This window comes from Haliotis rufescens, unplaced genomic scaffold, assembly GCF_023055435.1.
Source record: "Haliotis rufescens isolate VD_foot unplaced genomic scaffold, xgHalRufe1.0.p SCAF_9, whole genome shotgun sequence".
Classification (NCBI taxonomy): Eukaryota; Metazoa; Mollusca; class Gastropoda; order Lepetellida; family Haliotidae; genus Haliotis; species Haliotis rufescens.
The window spans coordinates 27,534,667-27,562,593 of record NW_025964383.1 but is presented as its reverse complement, the minus strand read 5'-3'; the positions used below and the strand labels follow the sequence as shown (position 1 = coordinate 27,562,593).

At 42.1% G+C, this 27,927-nt stretch overlaps 1 protein-coding gene across 2 annotated transcripts; it reads left to right on the top strand.

Moving 5' to 3' along the window:
- Positions 1–45: 45 nt before the first annotated feature.
- LOC124130152 lies at positions 46–27,647 on the top strand. Of its 2 annotated transcripts, XM_048390730.1 has the most exons (9): positions 46–117; positions 10,693–10,764; positions 16,887–17,110; positions 17,843–17,913; positions 18,566–18,617; positions 18,922–19,042; positions 19,575–20,343; positions 20,970–21,142; positions 21,503–27,647. In XM_048390730.1, the coding sequence occupies exons 3-9, from the start codon at positions 17,048–17,050 to the stop codon at positions 24,508–24,510; spliced, it is 4,257 nt and encodes a 1,418-aa protein (XP_048246687.1). In that variant the 5' UTR covers positions 46–117; positions 10,693–10,764; positions 16,887–17,047; the 3' UTR covers positions 24,511–27,647. The 2 variants fall into 2 exon arrangements, with proteins under 2 accessions (XP_048246687.1, XP_048246688.1); XM_048390731.1 differs by lacking the exons at positions 46–117; positions 10,693–10,764; positions 16,887–17,110; positions 18,566–18,617 and having other exon boundaries at positions 17,839–17,913.
- The last annotated feature ends 280 nt before the right edge of the window (positions 27,648–27,927 follow it).

Below are 27,927 nucleotides of genomic sequence, written 5' to 3'. Positions count from 1 at the left end.
ATTCCTAAACACATGACCCACTTTAACTGCAGCTGTTATTGTGTACAGCTATCACACAACAGCTTGAATAACAAGCACTGGTCCATAGACTGCACACATACCGACCACGTTTAGACGGTGAGTATTTAGTCTCTCCCCGAGACAGATAATATTACTTTTGATTGTGATCTTATATGTCTTGGTGAAACGATTTACATATAGTAGTAATATAGTATACATATATGGTAGTATATATGGTATAGTATTGGTAGTACATATAGGTGTATATATTGTACCTTTAGTTAGAACAGTACATGTGTGGTTAACGTCGGGTTACTTGATGTATGCATACGTGGTCTCGTATGCGGTCGTAGGTTTCTGTCACATTTATGATTAGTGAACTGGGTTTAACAACTCATATGTCACGAAGCAGTTGGGACACGCAAACTTGTCTTAAAAAGTAAGGGCATATATGGATGAGATCGTGTGTGCGATGGTCCGATGGAGTTGGGGCAACAAAGGGTATGAATGTCATAAATCCGGTATGGGATGGGCAACTTAGTTCATGGATGTGATAGATCGCGTGTGCTGTCTGGTGTGGGGTGGGGTGGGGTGGGGTGGGGTGGGGTGGAGAAAGTATCGGTATGCATGTGATAGATCGTGTGTGCTGTCTGGTGTGGGGTGGGGTGGGGTGGGGTGGGGTGGAGAAAGTATCGGTATGCATGTGATAGATCGTGTGTGCTGTCTGGTGTGGGATGGGGTGGAGAAGGTATATGTATGCATGTGATAGATCGTGTGTGCTGTCTGGTGTGGGGTGGGGTGGAGAAGGTATAGGTATGCATGTGATAGATCGTGTGTGCTGTCTGGTGTGGGATGGGGTGCAGAAAGTATAGGTATGCATGTGAAGGATAGTGTGTTCTGTTTGGTGTTGGGTAGGGTGGAGAAAGTATAGGTATGCATGTGATAGATCGTGTGTTCTGTTTGTTGTTGGGTGGGGTGGAGAAAGTATAGGTATGCATGTGATAGATCGTGTGTGCTGTCTGGTGTTGGGTGGGGTGAAGAAAGTATAGGTATGCATGTGGTAGATCGTGTGTGCTGTTTGGTGTTGGGTAGGGTGGAGAAAGTATAGGTATGCATGTGATAGATCGTGTGTGCTGTCTGATGTGGGGTGGGGTGGTGAAAGTATATGTTTGCATGTGATAGATCGTGTGTGCTGTCTGGTGTGGGATAGGGCGGTGAAAGTATAGGTATGTATGTGGTAGATCTTGTGTGCTGTCTTGTGTTGGGTGGGGTGGAGAAAGTAAAAGTATGCATGTGATAGTTAATGTGTGCTGTCTGGTGTGGGACGGGGTGGAGAATGTACTGGTATGCATGTGATAGATCGTGTGTGCTGTCTCGTGTTGGGCGGGGTGGAGGGAGTATAAGTATGCATGTGGTAGATCGTGTGTGCTGTCTGGTGTTGGATGGGTGGAGAAAGTATAAGTATGCATGTGATAGTTAATTTGTGCTGTCTGTCGTGGGATGGGGTGAAGAAAGTATCGGTATGCATGTGATAGATCGTGTGTGCTGTCTGGTGTTGGGTGGGGTGGAGAAAATATAGGTATGCATGTTATAGATCGTGTGTGCTGTTTGGTGTTGGTTGGGTGGAGAAAGTATAGGTATGCATGTGATAGATCGTGTATGCTGTCTGATGTGGGATGGGATGGAGGAAGTATAGGTATGCATGTTATAGATCGTGTATGCTGTCTGGTGTGGGATGGGGTGGAGGAAGTATAGGTATGCATGTGAAAGTTAATGTGTGCTGTCTGGTGTGGGCTGGGGTGGAGAAGGTATAGGAATGCATGTGATAGATCGTGTGTGCTGTCTGGTGTTGGGTGGGGTGGAGAAAGTATAGGTATGCATGTGGTAGATCGTGTGTGCTGTCTAGTGTTGGGTGGGGTGGAGGAAGTATAGGCATGCATGTTATAGAGCGTGTGCTGTCTGGTGTTGGGTGGGGTGGAGGAAGTATCGGTATGCATGTGATAGATAGTGTGTGCTGTCTGGTGTGGGCTGGGGTGGAGAAAGCATATGTATCCATGTGATAGATCGTGTGTGCTGTCTGGTGTGGGGTGGGGTGGAGAAAGTATAGGTATACATGTGATAGATCGTGTGTGCTGTCTGATGTGGGGTGGGTTGCAGAAAGTATATGTTTGCATGTGATAGATCGTGTGTGCTGTCTGGTGTGGGATGGGGTGGAGAAAGTATAGGTATGCATGTGGTAGATCGTGTGTGCTGTCTGGTGTTGGGTGGGGTAGAGGAAGTATAGGTATGCATGTTATAGATCGTGTGTGCTGTCTGGTGTGGGATAGGGTGGTGAAAGTATAGGTATGTATGTGGTAGATCTTGTGTGCTGTCTTGTGTTGGGTGGGGTGGAGAAAGTAAAAGTATGCATGTGATAGTTAATGTGTGCTGTCTGGTGTGGGATGGGGTGGAGAATGTACTGGTATGCATGTGATAGATCGTGTGAGCTGTCTCGTGTTGGGCGGGGTGGAGGGAGTATAAGTATGCATGTGGTAGATCGTGTGTGCTGTCTGGTGTTGGGTGGGGTGGAGAAAATATAGGTATGCATGTTATAGATCGTGTGTGCTGTTTGGTGTTGGTTGGGTGGAGAAAGTATAGGTATGCATGTGATAGATCGTGTATGCTGTCTGATGTGGGATGGGATGGAGGAAGTATAGGTATGCATGTTATAGATCGTGTATGCTGTCTGGTGTGGGATTGGGTGGAGGAAGTATAGGTATGCATGTGAAAATTAATGTGTGCTGTCTGGTGTGGGCTGGGGTGGAGAAGGTATAGGTATGCATGTGATAGATCGTGTGTGCTGTCTGGTGTTGGGTGGGGTGGAGAAAGTATAGGTATGCATGTGGTAGATCGTGTGTGCTGTCTAGTGTTGGTTGGGGTGGAGGAAGTATAGGCATGCATGTTATAGAGCGTGTGCTGTCTGGTGTTGGGTGGGGTGGAGGAAGTATCGGTATGCATGTGATAGATAGTGTGTGCTGTCTGGTGTGGGGTGGGGTGGAGAAAGTATAGGTATGCATGTGATAGATCGTGTGTGCTGTCTGATGTGGGGTGGGGTGGAGAAAGTATATGTTTGCATGTGATAGATCGTGTGTGCTGTCTGGTGTTGGATGGGGTGGAGAAAGTATAGGTATGCATGTGGTAGATCGTGTGCGCTGTCTGGTGTTGGGTGGGGTAGAGGAAGTATAGGCATGCATGTTATAGATCGTGTGTGCTGTTTGGTGTTGGGTGGTGTGGAGGAAGTATCGGTATGCATGTGATAGATCGTGTGTGCTGTCTGGTGTTAGATGGGATGGAGAAAGTATCAGTATGCATGTGGTAGATCGTGTGTGCTGTCTGGTTTTGGGTGGTGTGGAGGAAGTATCGGTATGCATGTGATAGATCGTGTGTGCTGTCTTGTGTGGGGTGGGGTGGAGGAAGCATAGGTATGCATGTGATAGATCGTGTATGCTGTCTGGTGTTGGGTGGGGTGGAGAAAGTATAGGTATGCATGTGGTAGATCGTGTTTGCTGTCTGGTGTGGGATGGGGTGGAGAAAGTATCGGTATGCATGTGGTAGATCGCGTGTGCTGTCTGGTGTGGGCTGGGGTGGAGAAAGTATAGGTATGCATGTGATAGATCGTGTGTGCTGTCTGGTGTTGGATGGGGTGGAGAAAGTATCGGTATGCATGTGGTAGACCGTGTGTGCTGTCTGGTGTGGGATGGGGTGGAGGAAGTATAGGCATGCATGTGATAGATAGTGTGCGCTGTCTGGTGTGGGATGGGGTGGAGAAAGTATACGTATGCATGTGATAGATTGTGTGTGTTGTCTTGTGTGGGCTGGGGTGGAGAAAGTATAGGTATGCATGTGATAGATCGTGTGTGCTGTCTGGTGTTGGGTGGGTGGAGAAAGTATAAGTATACATGTGATAGTTAATTTGTGCTGTCTGGCGTGGGATGGGGTGGAAAAAGTATCGGTATGCATGTGATAGATCGTGTGTGCTGTCTGGTGTGGGGTGGGGTTGAGAAAGTATCGGTATGCATGTGGTACATCGTGTGTGCTGTTTGGTGTTGGTTGGGGTTGAGAAAGTATAGGTATGCATGTGATAGATCGTGTATGCTGTCTGGTGTTGGACGGGGTGGAGGAAGTATAGGTATGCATGTGAAAGTTAATGTGTGCTGTCTGGTGTGGGCTGGGGTGGAGAAGGTATAGATATGCATGTGATAGATAGTGTGTGCTGTCTGGTGTTGGATGAGGTGGATAAAGTATAGGTATGCATGTGAAAGTTAATGTGTGCTGTCTGGTGTGGGCTGGGGTGGAGAAGGTATAGATATGCATGTGATAGATAGTGTGTGCTGTCTGGTGTTGGTTGGGTGGAGAAAGTATAGGTATGCATGTGATAGATCGTGTGTGCTGTTTGGTGTTGGTTGGGTGGAGAAAGTATAGGTATGCATGTGATAGATCGTGTATGCTGTCTGATGTGGGATGGGATGGAGGAAGTATAGGTATGCATGTTATAGATCGTGTATGCTGTCTGGTGTGGGATTGGGTGGAGGAAGTATAGGTATGCATGTGAAAATTAATGTGTGCTGTCTGGTGTGGGCTGGGGTGGAGAAGGTATAGGTATGCATGTGATAGATCGTGTGTGCTGTCTGGTGTTGGGTGGGGTGGAGAAAGTATAGGTATGCATGTGGTAGATCGTGTGTGCTGTCTAGTGTTGGTTGGGGTGGAGGAAGTATAGGCATGCATGTTATAGAGCGTGTGCTGTCTGGTGTTGGGTGGGGTGGAGGAAGTATCGGTATGCATGTGATAGATAGTGTGTGCTGTCTGGTGTGGGGTGGGGTGGAGAAAGTATAGGTATGCATGTGATAGATCGTGTGTGCTGTCTGATGTGGGGTGGGGTGGAGAAAGTATATGTTTGCATGTGATAGATCGTGTGTGCTGTCTGGTGTTGGATGGGGTGGAGAAAGTATAGGTATGCATGTGGTAGATCGTGTGCGCTGTCTGGTGTTGGGTGGGGTAGAGGAAGTATAGGCATGCATGTTATAGATCGTGTGTGCTGTTTGGTGTTGGGTGGTGTGGAGGAAGTATCGGTATGCATGTGATAGATCGTGTGTGCTGTCTGGTGTTAGATGGGATGGAGAAAGTATCAGTATGCATGTGGTAGATCGTGTGTGCTGTCTGGTTTTGGGTGGTGTGGAGGAAGTATCGGTATGCATGTGATAGATCGTGTGTGCTGTCTTGTGTGGGGTGGGGTGGAGGAAGCATAGGTATGCATGTGATAGATCGTGTATGCTGTCTGGTGTTGGGTGGGGTGGAGAAAGTATAGGTATGCATGTGGTAGATCGTGTTTGCTGTCTGGTGTGGGATGGGGTGGAGAAAGTATCGGTATGCATGTGGTAGATCGCGTGTGCTGTCTGGTGTGGGCTGGGGTGGAGAAAGTATAGGTATGCATGTGATAGATCGTGTGTGCTGTCTGGTGTTGGATGGGGTGGAGAAAGTATCGGTATGCATGTGGTAGACCGTGTGTGCTGTCTGGTGTGGGATGGGGTGGAGGAAGTATAGGCATGCATGTGATAGATAGTGTGCGCTGTCTGGTGTGGGATGGGGTGGAGAAAGTATACGTATGCATGTGATAGATTGTGTGTGTTGTCTTGTGTGGGCTGGGGTGGAGAAAGTATAGGTATGCATGTGATAGATCGTGTGTGCTGTCTGGTGTTGGGTGGGTGGAGAAAGTATAAGTATACATGTGATAGTTAATTTGTGCTGTCTGGCGTGGGATGGGGTGGAAAAAGTATCGGTATGCATGTGATAGATCGTGTGTGCTGTCTGGTGTGGGGTGGGGTTGAGAAAGTATCGGTATGCATGTGGTACATCGTGTGTGCTGTTTGGTGTTGGTTGGGGTTGAGAAAGTATAGGTATGCATGTGATAGATCGTGTATGCTGTCTGGTGTTGGACGGGGTGGAGGAAGTATAGGTATGCATGTGAAAGTTAATGTGTGCTGTCTGGTGTGGGCTGGGGTGGAGAAGGTATAGATATGCATGTGATAGATAGTGTGTGCTGTCTGGTGTTGGATGAGGTGGATAAAGTATAGGTATGCATGTGAAAGTTAATGTGTGCTGTCTGGTGTGGGCTGGGGTGGAGAAGGTATAGATATGCATGTGATAGATAGTGTGTGCTGTCTGGTGTTGGATGAGGTGGATAAAGTATAGGTATGCATGTGGTAGATCGTGTGTGCTGTCTGGTGTTGGGTGGAGTGGAGGAAGTATAGGCATGCATGTTATAGATCGTGTGTGCTGTCTGGTGTTGGGTGGGGTCGAGGAAGTATCGGTATGCATGTGGTAGATAGTGTGTGCTGTCTGGTGTGGGATGGGGTGGAGAAAGTATCGGTATGCATGTGATAGATCGTGTGTGCTGTCTGGTGTGGGCTGGGGTGGAGAAGGTATAGGTATGCATGTGATAGATCGTGTGTGCTCTCTGATGTTAGATGGGGTGGAGAAAGTATAGGTATGCATGTGGTCGATCATGTGTGCTGTCTGGTGTGGGATGGGGTGGAGAAAGTATAGCTATGCATGTGATAGATCGTGTGTGCTGTCTGATGTGGGGTGGGGTGGAGAAAGTATAGTTATGCATGTGATAGATCGTGTGTGCTGTCAGGTTTGGGATGGGGTGAAGAAAGTATAGGTTTGCATGTGATAGATCGTGTGTACTGTCTGGTGTTGGGTGGGGTGGAGAAAGTATAGGTATGCATGTGGTAGATCGTGTGTGCTGTTTGGTGTTGGTTGGGTGGAGAAAGTATAGGTATGCATGTGATAGATCGTGTATGCTGTCTGGTGTGGGATGGGGTGGAGGAAGTATAGGTATGCATTTGATAGATCGTGTGTTCTGTTTGTTGTTGGGTGGGGTGGAGAAAGTATAGGTATGCATGTGATAGATCGTGTGTGCTGCCTGGTGTGGGATTGGTTGGAGGAAGTATAGGCATGCATGTTATAGATCGTGTATGATGTAAGGTGTGGGATGGGCTGGAGGACGTATAGGTATGCATGTTATAGATCGTGTATGCTGTCTCGTGTGGGATGGGGTGGAGGAAGTATAGGCATGCATGTGGTATATCGTGTATGCTGTCTTGTGTTGGGTGGGGTGGAGAAAGTATAAGTATGCATGTGATAGATCGTGTGTGCTGTCTGGTGTGGGGTTGGGTGGAGAAAGTATAGGTATGCATGTGATAGATCGTGTATGCTGCCTGGTGTGGGATGGGGTGGAGGAAGTATAGGTATGTATGTGAAAGTTAATGTGTGCTGTCTGGTTTGGGATGGGGGTGGAGAAGGTATAGGTATGCATGTGATAGATCGTGTATGCTGTCTGGTGTGGGTTGGGGTGGAGAAAGTATAGGTATGCATGTTATAGATCGTATGTGCTGTCTGGTGTGGGATGGGGTGAAGGAAGAATAGGTATGCAAGTGATAGATCGTGTGTGCTGTCTGGTGTTGGGTGGGGTGGAGGAAGTATAAGTATGCATGTGATTGATCGTGTGTGCTGTCTGGTGTGGGATGGGGTGGAGGAAGTATAGGTATGGAAGTGATAGATCGTGTGTGCTGTCTGGTGTTGGGTGGGGTGGAGAAATTATAAGTATGCATGTGATAGATCGTGTGTGCTGTCTGGTGTGGGATGGGGTGAAGAAAGTATAGGTTTGCATGTGATAGATCGTGTGTGCTCTCTGGTGTTGGGTGGGGTGGAGAAAGTATACGTATGCATGTGGTAGATATTGTGTGCTGCCTGGTGTTGGGTGGGGTGGAGAAAGTATAAGTATGCATGTGATAAATCGTGTGTGCTGTATGGTGTGGGATGGGGTGAAGAAAGTATAGGTTTGCATGTGATAGATCGTGTGTGCTGTCTGGTGTTGGGTGGGGTGGAGGAAGTATAGGTATGCATGTGATAGATCGTGTGAGCTGTCTGGTGTTGGGTGGGGTGGAGAAAGTATAGGTATGCATGTGGTAGATCGTGTGTGCTGTCTGGTGTTGGGTGGGGTAGAGGAAGTATAGGCATGCATGTTATAGATCGTGTGTGCTGTCTGGTGTTAGGTGGTGTGGAGGAAGTATCGGTATGCATGTGATAGATCTTGTGTGCTGTCTGGTGTTAGATGGGATGGAGAAAGTATCGGTATGCATGTGGTAGATCGTGTATGATGTCTGGTGTGGGATAGGGTGGAGAAAGTATAGGTATGTATGTGTTAGTTAATGTGTGCTGTCTGGTGTGTGCTGTCTGGTGTTGGGTTGGGTCGAGGAAGTATAGGTATGCATGTGATAGATCGTGTGTGCTGTCTGGTGTGGGATGGGGTGGAGAAAGTATAGGTATGCATGTGATAGATCGTGTGTGCTGTCTGGTGTTGTGTTGGGTGGAGAAAGTATAGGTATGCATGTGGTAGATCGTGTGTGCTGTCTGGTGTGGGATGGGGTGGAGAAAGTATAGGTATGCATGTGATAGATAGTGTGTGCTGTCTGGTGTTGGGTTGGGTGGAGAAAGTATAGGTATGCATGTGGTAGATCGTGTGTGCTGTCTGGTGTTGGGTTGGTCGGAGAAAGTATAGTCAGCATGTGATAGATCGTGTGTGCTGTCTGGTTTTTGATGGTGCAAGTTTGGATGTGTGTGTGTGTGTGTGTGTGTGTGTGTGTGTGTGTGTGTGTGTGTGTGTGTGTGTGTGTGTGTGTGTGTGTGTGTATGTGTGTGTATGTGTGTGTATGTGTGTGTGATAGGTGCAGGCTCGTATGTGGTGGGGCAAGTTTGATAGACTTTAAACTAACATATCAGCATGATAGCATGCTATTTGTATTTTAATATGTAAGGAAGGAAAACTGATAGCTTTAAGGTATGCTTTGTGTATCGACCATTATATAACAGCGTGTAACAATTAGAACAATAACACAAGGAAGTAGTTTATAACGTGAACAATAATACTCGGAACAGCTCTGAGGAAGTAGGAGAAACAAATATTAACATGTGACAGGGACAAATATATTGCAACATTATTATTATAATATTTACATACACAGATTGTGTTAGTAGCAGTAAGATGTATCTGATATGAACCACCTGATTGGGTGAGTTGGGTTTTACGCCCCTTTTAACAGTATTCCAGTTATACCGCGGCGTGTCAGCTTAATGTGGGAGGAAAACCCGGAGTGATGCAGGTCTCAGACGTTTACCACTTCGGTGAAACCCACGAGCACGGGTATGGTGCTGAGAAACCTAGAAACATAATCGGCGCGAACCGGGATTCGAACCCATAATCATATGTTTCTGGCGTGTCCAAGGGACGCAACTCTGCACAGCGAATCGCGGCGCCTTAGACGACTGGGCCACCCATGCCCCCTTGAACCATCTGAGATGAGTGTATATCTGGAGTGTGGGTTATATACACATTAGCTATGGTTCACGTAGGGCCGACTTGAACTGCTTACTGTTTTCCTTATGTCAAATACATTTACATACGCTGAACATCGCCCATGTGTATGCATCTTTATGAGTTACACTTCCGACAGTCAGAGAGATACCTGCATTTGGCTATCATATTGCTCGACACGGTAGTGAATATATCTGTACGGTATTTCTTTCTCTGTCAATATGAGCGTTACTGAATATATTGTCGACCAGAAACCTTTAGCCTGCATAACTATGTTTGTCAAAAGTCCGGGAGTCCAAACAATATCCGGTTGCAATTGAACCTCAGATCTATATCGCACCACTTCAGCGGTTGTCACGCAGCACAGCGGATGCATTAAGAGTCAGTTTCAGAGCGATGAGTTGTGACCTGAAAAGAGCAACCTTAGTCATGTTTATGTGAACATACATACTCCCGATATGTATATTCACTGAATTTCACACGATCTATGAAAATATTATAATTACATATGAGTTTCACATATATTGTATCTGTATGTTCGCATCATAAGCCATCAATGAATGGGTTACGTTGTACAAATCACTCATGGCTTTCAAATACACTTACGCGAACCCCACGTGTGTGTGCATTCGTGGAAATGTTATGCAGATATAAATGTTCCCATGTAGTGACTGACGTACGATGGCATTTAAAAGATAACATCATGTTGACACGTGACAAGCCACACCCTGCTCATACTGTGAGTGAGTGAGTTGTGTTTAACGCCGCTTTTAACAGTATTCCAGTTATATCGCGGCGTGTCAGCTTAATGTGGAAGGAAAGCCCAAAGTGATGCAGGTCTCAGACGTTTACCACTTCGGTGAAACCCACGAGCACGGGTATGGTGCTGACAAACCTAGAAACATAATGGGGGTAAACCGGGATTCGAACCCATAATCATAGGTTTCTGGCGTGTCCACGCGACGCAACTCTGCACAGCAAATCGCGGCGCCTTAGGCGACTGGGCCATGCCCATTCTATTTCAAGGGCTTACATTGTATGGAATACATACTTGTGTGTGCATGTACTATGTCTGGAAACGTCGTGTGCAACCAAATGTTACGATGAACTCTTGTTGCCCAGCTTGCATGCTTTAGCCGCACCATGTTCAATAAAATCCATTGTGATATGCTTAAATAGGACACCAAATTAACTATATGGATTATGTTCGCTACAGTCAAATACGAACAGACGATGAATATGGTAATTGGCAAATCAATCTTCTTCTTTGTTTACAGCGGAATGAACACATTAGAAGTATGCGAACATTGTGGAGAAAAATCCAAGGGTGTTCGTCCGGCATGCAAAGGGTATGTTTCAATTTAGATAGAGTGAAACATCCTCAAATTACTGCCTCGTGTTTGGTTCGGGTGACAATTACTATCGGGTGTCATTAGAGGCAATCGCTCAAATCGTGATAGGTGGCTTGGCAGGTTTAGCCTTTATTAGTGAGTGAGTGAGTGAGTGAGTGATTTGGTTTTAACGCTGCTTTTAACAGTATTCCAGTTACATCACCCGTGCCCCCTGCAGTTACAGTTGAAATGTTCTTAGAAATAACAGTACCCCATTCAAATCACCAAACTAGCGACATGAATATATGATTGTGTATATTGGGATCCATTGCAAAACAACCAAGCGTATAACGACACAAAACATATTATGATGTCCTAATTAATTCAAAATGTGATGATTCATCACGTGAAACAAGTAATGTTGTGACAGTCCCTAATTACTTTTATTGATGATAACTAATGGTTTTTGGAATTGACGATTTTGTGTGGTTCTTTGCTTATAAACGAAATGATGTCCGTATGCCACGAAAGTATGTGGATATCAGCACGTTTGAAGAGACGTTTATTACTACATGTCCTGGAAAAAATATTCTAGTGAACACACAAATATATGAATACACACCACAGAAGCTCGACTGGGTCCTGATACTGACAGTGAGATGAAGTGAAATGAGGTTTAACGTCGCATTCATGACTGTTTCACTAAAATAGCGACGTGCAACTTTGTGTGTGGTGGCTTGTGTTAGTACTACATTTATGCCAGATTTATAGTGCTAGCCCACTGATTGGTTGGTTGGTTGGTTTGTTGTTTAACGCCCACTCAGCAGTATTCCAGCTATATGACGGCGGTCTGTAAATAATCGAGTCTGGACCAGACAATCCAGTGATTGACACCATGAGCATCGATCAACGCAATTGGTATCGATGACATGCATCAACCAAGTCAGCGAGCCTGACCACCCGATCCCGTTAGTCGCCTTGTACGACAAGCATAGTCACCTTTTACGGCAAGCATGGGTTGCTGAAGACCTATTCTACCCTGGAATCTTCACGGGTCGCTAGCCCACTGAGATACCACGCTGCAGACTAATACGGATACCAACCTTTATCATATAATGGGTAGGTTTCTCGGCAGGATAAAGCCAACGGATAAAAACGATATCCGTTGGGGTCATATGCGGATAGAGATGCAAATTTCAAAGGTCAAGTAGGGACTTCCTTCAGTGTTTATAAACAAACATGGAGCCGCACTTGTCATTCGGCGATTGAGTCATAATTAACCATCCTGAATCTGGATAAACTACAGGGATAATTGCATAATTCTAAAAAAACCAAGTCTTATATACTGAAAACCAGTGTCTATCTGCGACGTAACTGAGGCATTTTATAAGTTTTGGCAACTTTGGAGATATAAATTTCGAAACAATTTTGCGAGGGCACTAGGCCTAGTCAAGCGGGATCAGTTGCCATATCTGTGCTTGTAGACCTCTGCGGCTTGAAACCTTTTCCACAAATAAAAATACAGTAAACTACGGTTATAACGAACTCAAAGGGACTACTAATTTTAGTTCGTTATAACCGTAATTCGTTATAAGCATATATACAGCATAACTACAGCATATAGTGGGGACTAGAAAGTTAGTTCGTTATATCCGTTAGTTCGTTATAAGCGTGTTCGTTATAACCGTAGTTTACTGTAGTTGGATTTAGGCGAAATATGTATGAATTGTTACCTCGTTTCGTTTTGGTGCTGTGTGTACATCTGACTGAACTTCTTAACGTTATGACAGAGCAGGCCGACTGTCAACAACGTCTGAACGTGGCCGCGACGTCTCATAGACTAGGGTTAGAGTAAATTTCCTTTGACAAAGGACAGTTGCTCTAGCGGACAGACCGATGGATTGCCGCGAAAGGCAAGTAAAAACAATTGTTGTTTTGCGTATATGTTGCTTCGCCAATGTATAAGAAACAGATTTCACGTGGAACTATGTTGGCTACTGTCACTGTCCGACTGACACATCACTTACCCTGTGACGTAATAAATATTAATGCGCGCATTCCAGGAAAACTCGCAATGATTAGGTAATGTTAGTGAGTGAGGGGAATCGATTTTCAAGCACAGAATTGAAGAATGCCAAGGCTCGCTAAATACAATGTTTATTCCTAATGCAGGATATTTACCATCCCCAAACACACTCGCGTGATAACCTCTATATACACAATATACTTATTCCGAAATAATCCGTCCGTCCTTTATCTCCATGAGTGAGTGAGTGAGTGAGTATGGTTTTACGCCGCTTTTAACAATATTTTAGCAATATCACGACGGGGGACACCAGAAATGGGCTTCACACACTGTACCCATGTCGGGAATCGAACCCGGGTCTTCGGCGTGGCGAGAGAACGCTTTAACCACAAGGCTACCCGATCGCCCCTGTATCTCCATGAACGACGGGCAGTATAGCACATTTTTGTAAGGTCATTTGGTAAAATATGACAATGACAGCACACAGCATGTCTCAGACTTTGACAACTTTAACATCTTTACATTAGTGATCGATCGATACACATGGCTATTTTCAAAGACTTTCGATAAACTTTGGAAACCTCTGGTCCATCGTGTTTGCCATGTTGACGCCGTGTTTTCAAATGTCAATTATGTAAATCATATAAATTCGTATGCATTATCTCTCGGGTTGGGAAATATTTATTCCTGCATCACAGCTAATGGTTATGGGACTGTCAGTGTGTACATTGATGCCACAAGCACTGTATGAACTGGTGTCATCCTTAAGTGACATTTGAAATTTACATATAAGCTAGCATACCAAAATGAAAACCAAAACTTAAGTAATCATGTATAAGCAGAGAGTAAAATATGTTGCGAGAGATCTGGTCACTGCTTTTCTGTCTGTTTTAGGCACATTGAAAGATGCAATGAAGCTGTTAAGTCGTTCCAAGACACAATGGCTACCAGCCCGAACATACAATTTATGGGAATTCACGTCCACTATCTGTATGGCATCGACAAGAAATTAACTGATCGAGAAAAATTCGAGAAAAGGGAAAAACGGAATTTGAAGCTAGTCGAACTCACAAAGCATATCTCTGCGCTAAGAAATTCTAATGGTGGCTACTTACTTGTTCACATTGTAGGCTTAGATCCAAATGAAAAGTACCTTGGTGCTTTTGACGAGTTTGCAGATGACACCCTTTACAAAATGATAGAAGATGGAAGAATGTTTGAAAGCGTGTATAAAAAAGCAAGGCTTAGCGAGGCTGAAGGATGCAACCAGTTCCATGATTTCATCAGTATTTTTGTTACAAAAGGCACAGAATTTTCCACAGCTGACTTTAAAACTAAAATATCTTTAGATTGGGGAATCATAACCCCTTTTCCTATCACAATGAAGAGGTTTGTTGTCGAACAAAACAATTGCAATCACATTCATCGTGAAGAAATTGATTTCAAATTCAATGGTGACTTTGAAACGATTTCACAATTGCAAGAGAAGCGTGATTTACAACTAAAGGGCTTCATGGAAAATAAACTCAGAGTTGACTGGAAGTCATTATCGGGCTATAACAAAGCCCGAACAGTTTGGGATGATCTTAGACTGAGGGAGTATGTCAGTGCCTTCACAAAGAACAAGCGGGGTGGATCCTTCCTGCTAGGAATTGGGGAAAAAGATAAGAGCAATGGTGTGTATAAGTCAAAAGATCTCATTGTACAAGGAGTGCCACTTGAGGACGAAAATGAGTTCAGAGGCTACCTCGAAGAACTTGTCCATGACGAGAGCCTGGTGTGTGACTTTAAGGGGCACACTGATCCTAAGTTGGACATAATGAAAGTAAACTGCACCCTTGTACCCTCTGAATATGTGCAAGCAAGTACTACGCGTGTTCCACACAACATGCAGTACTACATTGTCGAGGTACTGGTTCGCCCATTCAATGGAGTAGCATTTTATGACAAACATGGCCCTGTATCATGCCGAATCATCAACAACATTTGTACCCGTGTTGATGTGAAAACATGGTTCGAAAAGATTGCCATGCCCACACAAACATCGGTTTGATGTTTTACGCATGTGTCATTGATACCAAAGCACAGCGTACAATGCACAAAAGGAACATGAATATCAATATGGAGATCAATATATTCTCGTTAGGCAGGTACATTTGTCATTTTAGAAATATGAAAATCCCGAGAATACTTCCTGCTTGTTCATAAATACCATCAGAACACATAATTCAGTAGTAAGTCTTTGTTTCAATAAACAGCTCTTAGTATTGTGTGGACTCCGTGGACCTTGGATTATGTGGACAATATACCATGCATTGCCTTTGAAATTAATGGCATGTCCGTCTAACTAATACATCATTTGGTGTTTAAAAAATATGTCCGGTTTCAATGATTACATTTGCATATCTTGCCTTAGGCAATCCTTATCTATTGCACCTATATATGTATTCATGTACCTATGTTATTATATGCTTAAATATGAATACGATGAAAGTGTACGCATTCATCATGAACCTGCAGGTTCAAAGTTCCAAATAGCAAATTTAACCACTTTTAGTTGGTGAGTGAGTTAGTGAGTTTCACGCTGGTTTGAACACTATTTCAGGCATATGTGTATCATGGCGGGTTGGCTTTATGTGAAAGGAGTGAATGAGTGAGTGAATGAGTGAGTTGGGTTTAACGCCGCTTTTAACAGTATTCAAGTTATATGTGGGGGAAAAGTGATGCAGGTCTCAGACGTTTACCACTTCGGTGAAACTCACGAGCAGGGTTATGGTGCTGACAAACCTAGAAACATAATCGGGATTCGAACCCACAATCATAGGTTTCTGGCGTGCCCAAGGGACGCAACTCTGCACAGCGAATTGCGGCGCGTTAGACGACTGGGCCAACCGTGCCCCCTCATGTGAAAGGAACGTGATACAATCTGTCGTTTACCTCTCTGGATAAATTGCGCATTTAGGGCCAATCATGAATTCGAAACAATGATCACTTGTTTCTGAAATAGAGAATTGCGGTCCCTTAGATAACTGTGATATCCGCGTCCCCGAAGACGTTCTTGCTAGATATGCTCTACTTCGTTCGAATTCAAATGATTTGTGAACTTTGTGCCATAACAATATGTGAGTCTTTGTTATGGAATGATATATGTATGAAGATGTTGATCACCCATGCTTTATGTAGTAATAAAACTGACGCATTGCCATACGATGAGTTGAATTAATTTTTCACACAAATTAGAATGCATTCATGTATTCATCAACGCGTAGTCACTTATTACTTACTCGTGAAAAGATGACCCGTTTAATAACAATACACCTATATTACACATTGTGTTATGCCATCACGTGAAAACGGGACTCTTTTGGGGGTCAGCTGGTCATTCGAATTGCAAAGGCGGTAGCACTGTGTACATATACAACGTCTGCTCTACTCCCGACAGGAACTACTCTTTTTAACAAAACACCAGTGATACATAGCGAATACGACTGCATCACAAAAGTATATAATTGACATATCTGACTTGAATATGCCAAGTCCGTGAGTTTGTGCCTGTGCAATCTCATTTAACTGAGAAGTTAGTTCTCGCTTCTGCTTAACAAAGATATGAGGACATACCATTACGGGTCACGCCAGAACGACCTTTCATCCGACCACTCAGGGCGTCGCTTACCAGATCAGGAAAGTGAATTTAGAACGTGTTTCGTGATCATGCAACTTCGAAACATTTAACACGGGTCATTCCGAACGATAGTTACGGCTTTACGACTGAAACCATACAATACCAGGCCATCCTTTAGCCATTCAAGAATGTTCTTTTGTTCAGTTTTCAATTTGTAATCGAAAATTTGTCAAAATAGGTTTCGAAGCGCAGTCACCATTATGGAACCAGTGCCGTAAAGCTCAGGAAAGTTGCCTTTTGATTGGCTTAGTAGACTTCTTCTCAGTCATTCAAATGGTTGGCCAAAGATCGCGAAAGGTCGGACTTGTAATGGGATGTTCTCAGATAATTATATGTTTGGCGGTAGCTCATGTTTATAAGATTGGTTACCTGTGTTATTTGGCAAACATATCTTAGCTAGAATACACGGACCGTCACTTTGTATTCTTGTAGTGCAAGCATCGTTGAATTATAAAGGTTCAGAGCACCACAAAGAAACAAAATATCACGTCGAAAGTTCATCACAGCATTAATCGTCGCGTCTACCTACGACCTTGAACTTCGTGCTGTAAATCAGAGTATCGCCCCTTGGACCAAGTGGATAGTCGTTAGACATGTCGTCCTCATCTCAACCGACGCAATCTTGTGTCGTGATTCCTTCAAGCTCCGAAAATCAGGTAGTGTATATTGTCGGTAATTACAACCAATTTGATAGCAAAATACCATCTGCTAACTCGTATGAAATGACACTCGATTGTCTCGCGGTCTTCCCTCACCTAGGCTGAACCGAGTGGGAAGCTCGAGTTTCCGTTGAATGCAGATGTTTCTAACTTGGTGATAGTCATTTCCTACGCTATGGGCCAAACTACATTAGGCGGTTGATGATACTAAACCTTCATACAACAGGCTGTCTATGGCCGTTGAAGATTATGGTGACATGAATAGATTCGAAACTCACGAGGAAAGTACAACCGAATTGATAGCCCACTTGAACGCGTTAAGACTTCGGCCTCTGACGTTGTTAATTTTTGGGAAAATGTTATACTTGTTGTTCAATGTCTTAAAGTTACATAGTATAAAACTGTACTTTTCACGTGAGTTCATAGTGAGCAATAAAATCAATAAAAGTGTGCTTCGTTCCACATAGGATTTAACAGGATTAATCTTTGCGCGGACATAAAGTGCATTGGTACACTGTGCATTTGAGATTGTTGATGAAATGTGTCTTAATTAAAAGTTGATTGTCATGGGATTATGTTTTCAAGTAGAGAATAATCCTCTCATTCATATCTGCTTACAAAAATCAAAACATACCTTCTTATGGCTTTGTACTGATAATATCATATTACCCTCATTCAGGTGTGAAGTGGTCATGGTATACTAGTTTAATGGCTTTGTTTTATTTTCAGATGTCACTCCTTAAGCTTAAACACATTGGTGAAAAACGTAAAGATGAAGAGGGGGAAATTGGACAAGTCAAGTAGGAACTATAGTATAGTATCTCTCTTAACTTAATGGCGACTAGTTTAATTCCAGTAGAAACTGTGAGTGTTTGACTTGGCATTTATTATCACTACTGAACAGTGATTGAGTGAGTGAGTTGGGATTCACGCCGCTTTTAACAGTATTCCAGTTATATCGCGGCGTGTCAGCTTAACGTGTGAGGAAAGCCCTAAGTGATGCAGGTCTCTGACGTTTACCACTTCGGTGAGACCCATTAGCACGGGTATGGTGCTGAGAAACCTAGAAACATAATCGGGGCGAACCGGGATTCGAACCCATAATCATAGGTTTTAGGTCGCAACTCTGTACAGCGAATGCGGCGCGTTTGACGCCTGGGCCGGTGAAACGAGCACATATGAGAAGTGGCTGAAATGTATTGAGCCTAACCACGAAGCATGTACAGTTGCAGTAAAGGCGACAAACTTTAGTAAGCTGAACTCAATCAAGCGTTAACGTGACGCGAATGTAACCTGTTAGTCATCATCATCATCATCATCATCATCATCATCATCATCGTCGTCGTCGTCATCATACTCAGCACCATCATTCTCATCCTCATTATCAAAACATCAACATGTTATAAAGCAGATTTGCATTCCTTAAACTCAATCGGTTTTCGTCTTCTTCAGGACAAGAAAATTTGAACCCCCAAACTATGTATTGGCCCCATATGAGCTAAAGGTACGTTGTGTCCGCTTTTATATTCCAATCAGAAAAACTATTCACACCATAATAGTGAGCTTAGTCATATCAGTTCTTTTACATATTGAGTAATGTTGTTGTGACCAGGGGTTAGTGTGACTGAAGGTGTGAATGTTTATTTTGTTGTTGACAACAATGTTGTATATTATTTATATACAGTGGCTGATACATACAACGAATGCTATAATTGTGTCACAAAAACATTTTCACAAATGTGTTTAAACATGTTCACGTACATGCACACATATATTCATGTAGAATGATTCATTTGACTTTTTTTCAGACTAGCATCTGCCAGGAACAAAAGCACAAATTCGACATTCAAACAAAAGACTTTTTTCTACCATCACTTCAACAGATTGGACACAGTATTAAAGACATACAAGAGTTCTACTGCCCTGGTGGTGCGTTCTTTTTCCTCTATTTTCTTCTAATAATATTAGACCCGTGAAGATACGGGGTAGAATAGGTTTTCAACAACCCATGCGTGCCATAAAAGGCGACTATGCTTGTCGTTAGAGGCGACTAACGGGATCGGGTGGTCAGGCTCGCTGACTTGGTTGATGCATGATCCCAATTGCATGAATCGATGCTCATGTTGACAATCACTTGATCGTCTGGTCCAGACCGCCGTCATATAGCTGGAATACTGCTGAGTGTGGAGTTAAACAACAAAAAACAAAAACAAATCTCATCATATTATTTTCGGGTTCTAATGCACACGCAATCTCAAGATTGCAACATTCAAGGTAAGAAATCATTATATATGTCTCCAGATGATTTACATTATTATGTTAATCTGTCATGTCTCTCAACACAGACAAATCTATAGAGCTACTGTATTTCATATAAATGCCACATACTGAGCCATAGTTACGCATGCGAATGCTATTGTAAACTAGTTATATCATTATAATTAAGGATTTATACTTATAGGTAAACTAAACGTTGTGCCTCAAACCCTACCCATCAAACTCAAAAGGATTACTGAGAAACTTCAACTTTTGCTTCAAAAAGGAAAATATTCTATCATGTCACAAAACAGTTTGCTGAAAGAAACTGCTGGCCCAACACTTCATCAAGGAACAGATGGCTTCGTCTTCATCGCACAAACATTGTGCTTTCCCTTAAATATCGTGTGCAGTGAATTACCATCTGATATTCACTGCGATATTGTCCTGATGTTACCTTCTCAACCAGCATTTGTACTGACTTTCGTGGACAAGGACACACCAGAAGCAAGGAAATACAACGTCAGTGTTGCTAGAGGGGTGACAACTTCCCTCAATAAGTTCATTGATGATGACTTTTCAGTAGTGTTTGGTGTCGTGTGCATGTCTCATCTGGACTCCCATGATACATTCCAGTCCCATTTAAAGACACTTGATGAATCATGTAGCAAGTTTGTTACGCTTGACTCCCTTTATATGTCAAAAAGGAAATATTTTAAACTCATCACTTCCTTTTGGGCTGCGGTTGCAAAGGTAGAGCCTGGAGATCAGTTTCCCGACACTGACGTGATTAATTTCTTGACAAGAGAACAGTGCACAGTGTTGGTAGAAAATATGAATTGCAACTACGTTTTTGTGTCAACTCATCCAAAAAGTGGTGGGACTACTCTGATGTTGGAAGTGGCCAGAAGACTTCAGAATTTTCTACCAACGCATCTCATTGTCAAATCAGAGAACGACATTTCCAAATACAGGTTAGCAGATCATTTCTCTTTTTACAGTAATGTTAAAATGAATGAACTTTTTATAGTCATTATCATGTGTGTCTGGGTGTGAGTGTGAGTGTGAGTGTGTGCGAGGTGTGCGATGCGTTCGTGCGCACGTGCGTGATGGTATGTGTGGGTCTCGTTGTATGTCTAAGTGTTCGCCTCCCTCTCTCAACTTACATCAGTTGACTTTAGGAAATGCAACACACGTGGAATTATCTTATGAATAATAATGTCATTTTGTTACTTTTAAAAATCAATTCTTCCCCATGACTAACAACAAACTAACATGTTTTCATGTACCTTGACAACTAACTCTTGTCACAAAGAAAGAGTTTGTGTGTGAGGAATGTGTATTGAACAAAGTGACTTTCCACGTAATCACCATCAAATGAGCATCAATTGTGAACACACTTATTTAGTTTCAGAGGAGATTACCAATTGTGTGAAGAACAAACAGTTGATGAACTGACTTATTAATAGCTGTGTGTATTATATTTGCAAGTGTTTTGACATTTCATTAAACGTCAAGACAACCCTTTTCAACAAAAATGAAAGTTTGGTGAGAACTATTGGGTTTTAATACTGCTCCTCATATAGTAGATTTGTTTCAGAAATCTATGTGAGAGGGTTTCAACGACCTTGCAGCCTGAATGTCCTGCAAATATGACACCGGAATGGAACAGCAGCATACGTAGGTGCGAGACAGCAGTTGTCACAGAAACAATTCTGCCTTTCCACGAGGGCCAAGACCAAACCACGAAAATCATATGGACCTTCTGTTCAGGTATATTGAAAAATACATTTCGCAGAAATAAGAACTGTATCAGGCTGATTGAGAAATACTTGTAGAAAACAAAACAAATGTTCCAAAAAATAACCATGTTCTTCAGATTAACACAAATACAAACTTGAAACAAAGGGATCATTTTGCATAAAATTATGCCTCATCACATTGTGTCATATCTTAAACGATTGATAGCTAATTTCACAACTGCGACCTGTTAAAGTTTAAGTAATGCAGTAGCACATGCATTTGTCATGCACTGTGATTGTAAACTTCAAATAAAAAGGTGTGCTCATACATTGCTTATATAGAAACATCACGTCTGGAATATTTATGATGGTCTCTTTCTACATACCACAGAGTTCATCAGACCAAGAATTATCGATGACATACTTGCCCTCTTTGAATCACTTCAGCATGTACTTCTTGTCGGATCAGCAGGTGAGGGAAAGACAGTCATAGGCATTCTTCTTCTGGAACACAACAGATCAAAAGGAATACGAGTAGTACATGCGACCAGTGCCATGGAAATGAAAAGCGCTATTCAAAACTCTGAAGAAACGTTTATCCTTTGTGATGACGTGTTTGGGAGGTTCAGGTGCACATTTACGTTAACACCCGATTTGGAAAACATGTTCAGTAGGCTTCAAACTAAGACAAACATTAAAACGTTATTCACTAGTAGATGTGATGTTTACGAAGACGCACTTCAGCGTTTAGGGAAGCTTCAGTCACATTTTGCAGGTTCCAGGGAAGTGAATCTTACCGAGAAAACTGTGACAAGTGAAAAGACCAAAATGTTAGACAGATACTTAGAAGCCACAAACAGGCATATTCCTGATGTGGAAAAACACATCATTATCTTGAAGCGAAATAATCATGGATTTGCACACTCATGTCAGTTGTTCGCCACGTTAGGAAAGGAGAACACAAACGCCAAACAGTTCTTTGACAATCCGTTGTATTTTGCTGGAGAAAGAATTCAACATCTTTTGAAGAATTCGATCATGAAGTGCCTCCTATATCTCTTAACAGCATTCAAAGGCACACTTGATTTGAAAGATCTTACCATTGATTCAAATGAAAAACGGCAGATGGTAATGAGGTATGTCAGTTACAGAGAAACATCTTTGTCTGAGGTTCTTACCGCTGCCGCAGAGGAACCATACTTGTTTACAACAGAAGGTTGTGTAAAGTTTTCTCATCCATCTTTTCTTGAAGTAACGTCAAACATCATAGCAGAATCTGACACTGAGTTCATCATAAAGTATGGACCCCTTGAACTGTTTGAAAAGGCAAGAAATATGAGAGAACAAAAATACAGCATCAGTTTGTCTGAAGACAGTCATTTCATCAAACTAGCAGAACGGTTTTCACAGGAAATAAAACTTGGTTTATATGAAAGCTGCTGCCCACATCAACTGCTACAAAGTCAAAGCTTTGTAGATCAAGTTATGTGTCAACTCCCAACATCCACAGATCACTTAGCCATCGATAAACTATTGTACTGGGCATCTAGCAATGGTTCAGATGTGATGATGAAAGCGTTGTTCCAGAAGTACCCAATGACAGGGGAAATGTATCATCATGCAGTTGTGGGCTGCAGCAGATGGGGCAATCATTCTGCACTGGAGTTCATTGTTACCACTTTGAAACTGACTTCACGGGACATTGGGGAAATCACTGAAGAGGGGTTGTCATGCTTAATTATAGCAGCCAATCAGAATCACATTGAAGTGTGTAAAGTTCTGATCAAACACCAAGTGGATGTATCCACCACAGATCCACGCATGGGGGCAAATGCACTTCATTGGGCTGCTGCAGCTGGTCACCTTGAGGTTGTGAATCTGCTGTCAAACCACATATCAATTGAACGTGAAAGCAATGGGGGAGTTACACCTTTGTTTGTGGCTGCAGAAAATGGGCACATGAAAGTGTTTAAACTTTTACTTGAGAAGGGTGCTGCTATGAATAAACAAATTAAAAGCAGAATTGTCTCATTAACAAATCCCAGAAACGAAGGCCGTGCATCGGTTAAGCAGCTTAATGTATCAGATGAAGGTTTTACTCCTCTTCATGTGGCAAGTTATGAAGGAAATTATGACATTGTAAACCTCCTGATAACTGAAGGAGCTGACGTCACCTTGAAGGCTCAATTGGGACCTCCTGTCGCTTTTGCTGCAAAAGCAAATGAATTGGGTATCTTTCGTCTGTTCCTAAATGATGTGAGAGTAAATTTCAGTGACGTTATTACTGCAGCATATGAATATGGCCGTACTGAAATGCTGAAAGAGGTTGTTCTCCATAAACGGTCACATGCTAATGCTATTATAATAGGAACTTTGCAGGGAGAGCTGGAGACTGTGAAGCATTTGCTTGAGGAAAATGAAAAAAGTTTAACCTCAAATGTCGAAGGATATACACTTCTCCATCTAGCAGCAACTTTAAGCCATGAAGACATTGTGGACGAGCTCCTACAAAGAAGGATCGAAGTGAACAAATCTTCTGAAGGTGGATTCACAGCTTTACATGGGGCATCTATTACTGGCGCTTCTTCAGTCGTTGAAAAGCTCATCAATAGGGGAGCAGATGTTGCTCGACTTGCGAATGCTTTCAGTCCTCTTCATTTTGCATCAATGTATGGACAGACAAATGTAGCAAGGGTCTTGATACAACATCAAGCGGATATTCAGATGAAAGGTTATCATCAGTGGAGCCCACTTCATGTAGCAAGTATCCACAACCAACCCGACATTGTACTGCTTTTACTGGAACACAATGCTGACATAGAAGCTTTATCAGAAGACCTGTCAACAGCCCTTGTATTTGCTTCATATTTGAACAATATGAAGATAGTAGATATATTGTTAGCTCATGGAGCTGACTTACATCCAAGAGACATGTCATATCACCCACTTCTAGGTATTGCTCTCCTGGGGCATCCTGAGGCTGCGAATAATTTATTTCAGAGAGGTGCAAGGGTAAATCATGTAAGTGCAGTTGGGGTAAGCGCCTTACATGGAGCTGCGTACATGGGGGCAATGGATGTCCTGAAATGTCTTCTTGAGAATCATGCAAATCCAAACCTGAAACTCTTCGAAGGGATATCACCAAAGGAGAAATCTATCATAACAAAGCATGTTGAGAAATGGTGCAAAAGCACACCTGGTAAGAATATCAATTTGAGAAGATATGATGGTGGTTCTGCGCTCCATGTGGCTGTCGATATGGGTTACACCGACATGGTGCGACTTTTGTTGAAATCAGACGCTAATCTCAATCTCAGGAACTTGAACAATGAAACTGCTGTGGATATTGCGAGAGAGAAGGAATTCAGTGACATTGTGAGACTCTTAGAATCGTCCTAGACTAACTGTGACTGCTATCAAATGAATAATGGATATAGCAACATTAGCACTGGCCACTGTCATTATATTTGGCAGCACTGCTTTCACAATCGATTAGCAAAAGTTACACATTCAATGTAACGAGCTAGTGTTTTAATGAATAATGGATACACCATGAACACTGTCCAGTTCATGAACATAAAGCTGCCTTGATATGTTGCAGCATTGCTTATAGAATCCATCAGCCTAGGTTACACAGTCAATACACAAACAGGTAGACTTTTACCATGGGTAAATTATTTTGTGACAAGGTGGTATGCCATTTGTACAGTTGAGTATATTATAAACTCTTATCCTGTATATATATAAACATATTTCTGTTTCCCACCATGTTGTAATTTTACAGTCCTCTTTCAATTGTGACTGCTCTAGCCAGACATATCCTGTCATGTAAAGTATTTCAAGTGTAATGAAATTGTGACCACTGTACATCATCATAGGTACATACGGTTGTGCGGTTGCCACTATTCATGTCAAGATACTTTTAATCTTATATGGGGCGGTCGGGTAGCCTAGTGGTTAAAGCGTTCGGTCGTCACGGCGAAGACCCGGGTTCGAATCCCAACATAGGTACAATGTTTGAAGCCCATTTCTGGTGTTTCCCGCCGTGATATTGCCGGGATATTGCTAAAAGCGGCGTAAGACCATACACACTCACTTTAATCTTATATGGTGGTGTACTGTTATTTGTATCGAAGGTGAGTCTCCTCCTCAGGATCGAGATTGAGTGAAGTCACATTCGTAATGCTGACACAAGAACATGAAAGAAAATGTAAGGTAAAGAAGTTATCCTATGACAAAAGCACAGCTTTCATGTTTAGAAATGTTACAGCAACGTCACACGTGAGACACCAAATGGGAAACATGTTTTATCCATGTAGGGATTTTGTTTCTTTTTCTATTTAAAAAAAATAGATTTTATTCCATTTCCAAGTACATGTTATCAAATATATGTAGCGGGCAAGTACATTTACAATCGAGGTAAAAGCCATAATAAAATACTATTAATGGAAGACATGTATCCATGTGAGTGAGTGAGTGAGTGAGTGAGTGAGTGAGTGAGTGAGCCCACAATCATTGGTTTCTGGCGTGTCCAAGGGACGCAACTCTGCACAGACTGGGCCACCCGTGCCCCCTTACATTGTTTGAAGTAGAGAGTGATTGTACATGGATAAAATATTTTATTCACGCTTCATGACTGTGTACAGAGAGAAGAAGTCAGTTGCTTTCATTGTTTGTTTTCTTGTACAGATTTTTGTAGAAATATTTTTACTCTTCTAGGATATATCTGCCATCTGTTACTTTATCCCGATTTTCATTTAGGATACTATCAATAAGCTTACTTGAGTAATTTCGATTTTCTAAATGGCAAAAATAACTATTTGGTTTTTCTCCTTCCTCGTACCATCGTATTCTATTTCTAATTGAATTCCTTATACTTCTTCTTCATGTATTTTTGTGATTGCCTTTGATTAGTTGATAAATCGGTAGATATTGATTCGGTTTTTCTTTTGAAAGTCTTTTATGACAGTTTCTTCAAGAACTGATATTTTGTCTGTTACTCATTTAATCTTTCTATCAATAAATGATAAAAAAAGAAATGGTTTTACCCCTTAAATTCATTAAGAAGGTTTTAAGAAACAAAGATATGATCTGATTCAGTGTTGCATGTTCAATATGTTGGTATATTTCTTCCTCAGAGTATATTGTGTCTGCATATTCATGTAATATTTCCATTTATGTGTTTTTAACTATTTAAATGTACTCTTCGTTACGTATCAGTGAAATATTAACTTTCCAATAACTTAGGCTTCTTTCCTTACTTAATGCATTTGAGATTGTTAATGTGATAGGGGAATGGTCAGATTATTAACTAGGTACAATGCCTGTATTATATGACAGATTATATATACTTTGTGAAACTAAAAAGAAATCAAGCCTTGCTTGCTGCCTTGGATTGTTTTCCATCATGTAAATGTTTTACTTTCTGCATTTTGTTCTCTCAATACATCTACTAAATCAAAATGTTCTTTATTTTCTAAAACAGTGTTTCTTGCATTAGGGCTGTTTACATTTTTTGTAATTTTCCAAATCTACTGATGGGTTAAGCCAATTGAAGTCACCAGAGATGATAATAAATTCATTTTCGAATTTATCAATATCCTTAAGCGAATTGGCATAAAATGATTGCTGGTCCTTATTTGAACTGTATGCGTAGGTTTGTAAGAGTAACTTTTATTCCGTCTACTGTAATATCAGAAAAATATGATTGCCTTTTTTATCAACTATACTTTTGTGGATATATATCAATATTGTTGTTAAATGGGATAGAACACCCATGGAATTAGATTTAAAAGGTGCTATAATGCCTTGTAACCCCCATGTATTTTCTTTCGATTTTGTTTTCATATTTTGAAATGTGAATAGCTTGAAGACAGATGATAGAGTATGTCTTTTTTAGACATATTTTCAATATTTCTTTACGGTTTTTTTTCAGGAAGCCCTTTACACTTTGCAGATACAATCTTTACCTTATTATCAATCACTGTAGAAAGTATAAGTTGATTTAATAATGCAATAATGCAATTTAATAATGTTGCCCTTAAGATTGTTAAAGATAACTTTGGAATTTTTGTTTTATATTTCGATATAAAAACAAAGAACATGAATGTAACAACACAGAAGATGAATGCTGTCGTCGACCACAAACTGATTTACACAAAGGAAAATGACAATGCAAAATGTCCACACGAAAAATGTACACTGCTACGCAGTACATGTCCACTCTCATAACAATATTTGTTAAACAATGACCGTCCCAACCAAATTATTTCTTCGTCATTGGTCAATAATCGGTGTTGCATAATTACCTTGTTCATGATGAATAACTGTATTTTCCGGTGTGTACCTTCAGCTGATCACAGACGGCTTCTCACTCGACGTGCCGGGTTTATGTGACGTGATGGTCACATGGTCATTGATTATGAATATTTCCCGTGAAGATTCCGGGGTAGAATAGGTCTTCAGCAACCCATGCTTGCCGTAAAAGGTGACTATGCTTGTCGTGAAAGGTTTTGGTTTGGTTTGGTTTGGTTTGTTGTTTAACGCCGCACTCGGCAATATTCCAGCTATATCACGGCGGTCTGTACATGTAAATAATCGAGTCTGGACCAGACAATCCAGTGATTGACAACATGATCATCGATCCACGCAATTGGGGCAGATGACATGCATCAACCAAGTGAGCGAGCCTGACCACCCGATCCCGTTAGTCGCCTCTTACGACTAGCATAGTCGCCTTTAACGGCAAGCATAGCCTTGATCACTGTTTTTATGATTGATTGATGTTGATTACCTCTTGCTGTTTTTGAAGTTTGT